Source organism: Eufriesea mexicana, unplaced genomic scaffold (genome assembly GCF_001483705.2).
Source record: "Eufriesea mexicana isolate 0111107269 unplaced genomic scaffold, ASM148370v2 scaffold45915, whole genome shotgun sequence".
Taxonomy (NCBI): Eukaryota; Metazoa; Arthropoda; class Insecta; order Hymenoptera; family Apidae; genus Eufriesea; species Eufriesea mexicana.
The window spans coordinates 1-6,206 of record NW_016951759.1 but is presented as its reverse complement, the minus strand read 5'-3'; the positions used below and the strand labels follow the sequence as shown (position 1 = coordinate 6,206).

Here is a 6,206-nt window from a genome sequence, read left to right as displayed (position 1 = left end):
AAAAATGAATTATATAATATTTAAATTTTATTTTATATAAAATGATTTATATCTACTGATCATAAAGATATTGGTATTTTGTATCTTTTGTTAGCAATATGGTCTTGAATAATTGGATCTCCAGTAAGATTTTTAATTCGAATAGAATTAAGACTTCCAGGAGGATTTTCTCAAAATGATCAATTATATAATACTTTAGTAACATGAGATGCTTATTTAATCATTTTTTTATTGTTATACCATTTTTAATTGGTGGACTTGGAAATTGATTAATTCCTTTAATATTAGGTTCACCTGATATGTCTTTTCCTCGAATAAATAATATTAGATTTTGATTATTACCTCCTTCACTATTATTATTATTAATTAGGAGAATTTTTAATTTTACATCAGGTGCAGGTTGAACAGTTTATCCTCCATTATCAAATTATATATTTCATTTTTCTCCTTCAGTTGATTTTACAATTTTTTCATTACACATATCAGGTATTTTATCTCTTTTAGGTTCAATAAATCTAATAACTACTATTATATTAATAAAGAATTTTTGTTTGGATTTAGATAAAATGCCTTTATTTCCTTGATCAGTATTTATTACAATAATTTTATTATTATTATCTTTACCAGTTTCAGCTGGAGTACTATATTATTATTTGATCGAAATTCTAATACTTCTTTTTTTGATCCAATAGGAGGTGGAGTATTATTATACAATATTATATCAACATTTATTTTGATTTTTTGGTCATCCAGAAGTGTATATTTCAATTTTACCTGGATTTGGATTAATTTCTCAAATTATTATAAATGAAAGTGGTAAAAAAGATGTTTTTGGTAATTTAGGAATAATTTATGCAATATTAGGAATTGGATTCTTAGGTTTCATTGTTTGAGCTCATCATATATTTACAATTGGTTTAGATGTTGATACACGAGCTTATTTTACTTCGGCTACAATAATTATTGCTGTGCCAACAGGAATTAAAGTTTTTAGATGATTAGCAACTACTTACGGTTCAAAAATAGTAATAAATAATTTAATTAGATGAACATTAGGATTTATTTTATTATTTACAATTGGTAGATTAACTGGAATTACATAATCAAATTCATCAATTGAAATTATTTTACACGATGCTTATCATGCTGTTGCTAATTTTCGTTATGTATTACGAATGGGAGCTGTATTTTCAATAATTTCTAGATTTATTCATTGATATTCATTAATTACTGGTTTATTAATAAATAAGGGATTAAATTTTCAGTTTTTAATGATATTTTTTGGTGTTAATTTAACTTTTCTTCCTCAACATTTTTTAAGCTTAATAGGAATACCACGACGATATTCTGATTATCCGGATTCTTACTATTGTTGAAATTTATTATCTTCAATTGATTCAATTATTTCTTTAAATGGAATAATTTTTTCACTATTTTCAATTCTAGAAAATTTAATATCAAAACGATTATTATTATTCAAAATAAATCGTTTACCATTAGAATGATTAATAAATTATCCTCCATTAGATCATTCATTTAATGAAAGTAGAATTTTAATTTTTAATACAATTTTTTTAGTATGGCATATAAGTGTAATGAATTTAAAATTCAATAATGTAAAATTTAATTCTATTATTAAAAATTTCAACATGAAATATATCGTTTTCGAGGTTCAAATTCATTTTATTCAGATAATTTAATTTATTTACATAATGTTTTTATAGTATTTATAATAATTATTACTACTTTTACATTTTAATTAATTATTGGCATTTTAACGGATAAATATATTAATTTATATTTATCAATGGATCATTTAATTGAAATAATTTGAACAATTATTCCAATAATTACTTTATTATGTATTTGTTTACCTTCTTTAAAAACTTTATACTATATTGATGAATTATTAAATCTTTTTTTTCAATTAATTCAATTGGACATCAATGATATTGTCCATATGAATATCCAGAATTTAATAATATTGAATTTGATACTTATATAATATCTTATTCGATAATTGATCAGTTTCGTTTATTAGATACAGAAAATCGTATGGTAGTGCCAATAAAATTACCTTTACGTTTATTAGTTTCATCAACTGATGTAATTCATTCTTGAGCTATTACTTCTTTAGGAATTAAAATTGATCCAATTCCTGGTCGTATAAATCAATTTAATATATTTTGCTTCCGTCCTGGTTTATATTTTAGTCAATGTTCAGAAATTTGTGGAATAACTCTTAGTTTTATACCTATTACTTAAGAAAGAACATCAATAAAATATTTTACAAATTGAATTAATAGTAAAACTCAATTTAAGAATTAGTTACACCTTATAACATTAAATTGACAATTTACAATTAATATTATATTATATATTATTTTAAATATCTTTCATTAAATGTCTTAAGTTCAAAGAACCGATTTTTTAAATCAAATATGGTAATAAATACTTTTAATGAGAAACTAATTCCACAGATAGTACCAATTAAATGGTTACAAATTTTTTTTATGTTTATTAAGTTTAATGTATATATTAATTAATTTAAGTTTTATATAAATTAATTTAAATTCAGATAAAATTGTTATAGTAAAAAAAATGAATATTAATTTTTTTAATTTATTTGGAATATTTGATCCAGCAACTAATTTAAATCATTTTTCAAATTGATTTTCTATATTTTTACAAAAAAATATATTGTTTATGTCCAAAAATATATTGATTAGTTTCAAGTAAATATAATATATTTTGATTAAAATTTTTAAATATGATATTTAAATAACTTGAAGTAATTTATAAATTAAATTCAAATAATATAATTTTTTCAAATTTATTAACTTATAATTTTTTATTAAATGTTTAAGTTTAAATCCATATATTTTAACATCTACTAGACATTTAGTATTTAATTAATCAATATCTTTAACTTTATGACTTACCTTAGTTGATTATATTTTAATAAATGATTATAAAAGATTTTTTACTCATTTAGTTCCTTTAAGTTCACCTAAATATTTAACAAATCTTAAAGTAATTATTGAATTAATTAGAAATTTAATTCGACCAATAACATTATCAATTCGATTATGTGCAAATTTAATTTCTGGTCATTTAATTTTAATATTATTAAGAATTTTTATAATAAATTTTTTAGAATTATTTATTATTTCTTTTTTCATTCAAAATATTTTAATAATTTTAGAAATTTTTATAACATTTATTCAAGCTTATGTATTTTCTATATTAATAATTTTATATTATTCAGAATATAATTAATAAAATAAAATGAAAAATTTAAAAAATTTTCCATTTCATTTAGTAACAATTAGACCTTGACCTTTAATAATATCTTTAAGATTAATAAATTTTATAATTAATTTTATTTATTATATATATATTAATAATATTTATAATTTAATTTTTAATATATTTAATTTAATTATATTAATAATTTTATGAATACGAGATATTATACGTGAAAGAATTTATCAAGGAATACATACTAATTTTATTATAAATTTTTTAAAATTTGGAATAATTTTATTTATTATTTCAGAATTATTTTTATTTATTTCTTTTTTTTGATCATATTTTCATATATATATTTCACCTTCAATTGAAATTGGAATTAATTGACCACCAAAAGGAATTTTTACATTTAGTTCAATTGAAATTTCTTTGTTTAATTCAATTATTTTAATTTTTTCAGGATTTTTATTATCTATTAGATATTATTATATATTAAATAATAAAAAAATTAAATCAGTTATTTATTTAATTTTAACAATTATATTAGGAATTATATTTTTAATTATTCAATTTTATGAATATTCTCATTCTTATTTTACTATAAATGATAGAATTTTTGGATCATTATATTTTTTATTAACAGGATTTCATGGATTTCATGTATTAATTGGATTATTATTATTATTGATTTCATTATTACGATTAATATTTAATCAATTTTCAAAAATTCATCATTTATTATTTGAATTTTCAATTTGATATTGACATTTTGTTGATTTAATTTGATTATTTTTATATATTGATTTATATTGATTAATTTATTTATAAAAATGTTTATTTTTTTAAATTTTATTTTTATATATATAATATTAATTTTTATTTCTTTATTTTTAATATTATTAAATTTATTTTTTACAATAATTTTTAAAAAAAAAATAGAAAAAAATTTACCTTTTGAATGTGGATTTAATATAATTTCAAAATCTATTTTACCTTTTTCATTACCTTTTTATTTAATATCTTTGATATTTTTAATTTTTGATGTTGAAATTGTATTATTAATACCTATTATTTTAGTGTGTAATGAATTAACAATTCTAGAATATCTTTATTTATCCTAAAACATATTGATGAATTTCAAGACGATACAATTCGATTTGATTCCAGTTTTTATCTTTCATAATTGGTGAGTTTACAATAATTTGCCAATTAAATTTTGCTACTGTTATTTTTCTATGTTTCTTAAATTATGTATTTTTATTGCGTTTTTTATATTTAGTTCCTTACATTTCTCCTTCCACTAGAAAATTTGTAATTTATAAACGTCACTAACTCTATGATTAGCATTAATTACTTGTATTGTAGAAAATTCTTAATAAAGTTTTTCATTCATTTGGTGCCATTAAGTTCATCTTGTCATTTAATAAATTTTATAGTAATTATTGATTAAATTAGAAATATTATGGGACCAATAACTTGGTCAATTCGAATATGTGCAAATTTAATTACTGGGCATTTGATTTTAACGTTATTAGGAGGAATTATTTGAATAAATTTTTTTATATTATTTGTTTTTAATTTTTTATTCAAAATATTCGAATGATTTTATAATGTTTTGTATCATATTTTCAATCTTACGTATTTTCTATATTTCTTTAATACTTTTGTATTATTCTGGGTATTAAATTAAATACATATATTATTGAAAAATTGAATTTTCCATTTGGTTAAGTATCTCTTTGATCTTAATCAATTTTATGATTAGTTGAGTATTATATTTTATATATATGTAATGTGTATAATTTAATCTTTGCTGTATTAAATATGATTATATTAGTAATATCATGAATAAGAAATATCATCCGCGAAAGAGTTTATCAAAGAGTACAAATATATCTCAATAATATATATTTCTTAAAATTCGTATGAAACTTGCTAATTATATCAGAATTGTTATTATTTGTTTTCCTTTCTTTATCTTATTTTCATATATATATATACATACCACAATTAATTGATTCAAATTGGAATCACTTGACCAGCGAACGGAATTTATATAATGATTTATTATTATCATTGAAATATAAAGGAATTTTTGTAATTGAAGTTACGTTATTCAATTCAATTAATTTAATTTTTTTAGGATTTACATTATCTGTAAGAAATGATTTCTTACTAAATGGTAAAAAATAAAATGATTTGCTTAATTTCTTCCGTAGCGTGGGATAATACATGTATGCGTTTGGTTCCCAGTATGTGCGCGAGATGGTGTTCAAGTGGTGCGAACAAGAATAAGTTGGCGGTGGAAAGAGAATTTGGTCGTTAGTGTTGCGGAATGAACGGTGTGAGTGTGGCGCGTGCGAAGGATAGTGGGTACAATCTTATAGGAAGGTATCGACATATGTCAAGGTTAAAAAGCATCTATATATATTATATACATTATATGTGCATATTAATTATAAGCTCACCGGAAATTTGTAGCAAGGCGTGGTTGCAGGAAATGATTGTAGAGGATTTCAGTTGGCATGTGGAAAAGTGTGGTTAAGATGGCAGACCCGTGGGGCATAAATGATACAGAAAAATTCGATTATACTATAATTACTTCCCTTGGACGGAAAAAATTGAGGGTATACTGCGATCCAAAAGTTATGGAAGAAGGTGATAAATGTGATAGCTCGTAAATACTAGAGGAAGGAGAATCGCGATATGAAGAAAAATTAAAGGTATGGAACGCATCGGGCGATGACGACTATGTAGCCAGGACACTGACAACCATCCCAATGGGTAAGTCTCAGTTACTGAAATCTACTAATGAGAAAATTGTAGACAACTTGTGACTCTTGATTCAGGAGAACATGGCTGCGATTACGGAATAAACAATATAGGGAGCAGAAAGAAGAAGGCATCAATAAATTTATCAACACAGCAACGGAGTTAACAAATCAGTGTGGCCA

General features: G+C 21.4%; 1 protein-coding gene and 1 pseudogene across 1 annotated transcript; both read left to right on the top strand.

Moving 5' to 3' along the window:
- Nucleotides 1–145: 145 nt before the first annotated feature.
- On the top strand, nt 146–893 carry LOC108554665 (cytochrome c oxidase subunit 1-like; annotated as a pseudogene).
- A 2,146-nt stretch (nt 894–3,039) lies between these two features.
- LOC108554664 (ATP synthase subunit a-like) lies at nt 3,040–3,264 on the top strand (the record flags this gene model as incomplete). Its single annotated transcript, XM_017910008.1, has 2 exons — nt 3,040–3,126; nt 3,199–3,264. Coding segments are annotated over 2 exons (153 nt in total), but the record flags the coding sequence as incomplete, so codon positions are not given.
- Between the last annotated feature and the right edge of the window lie 2,942 nt (nt 3,265–6,206).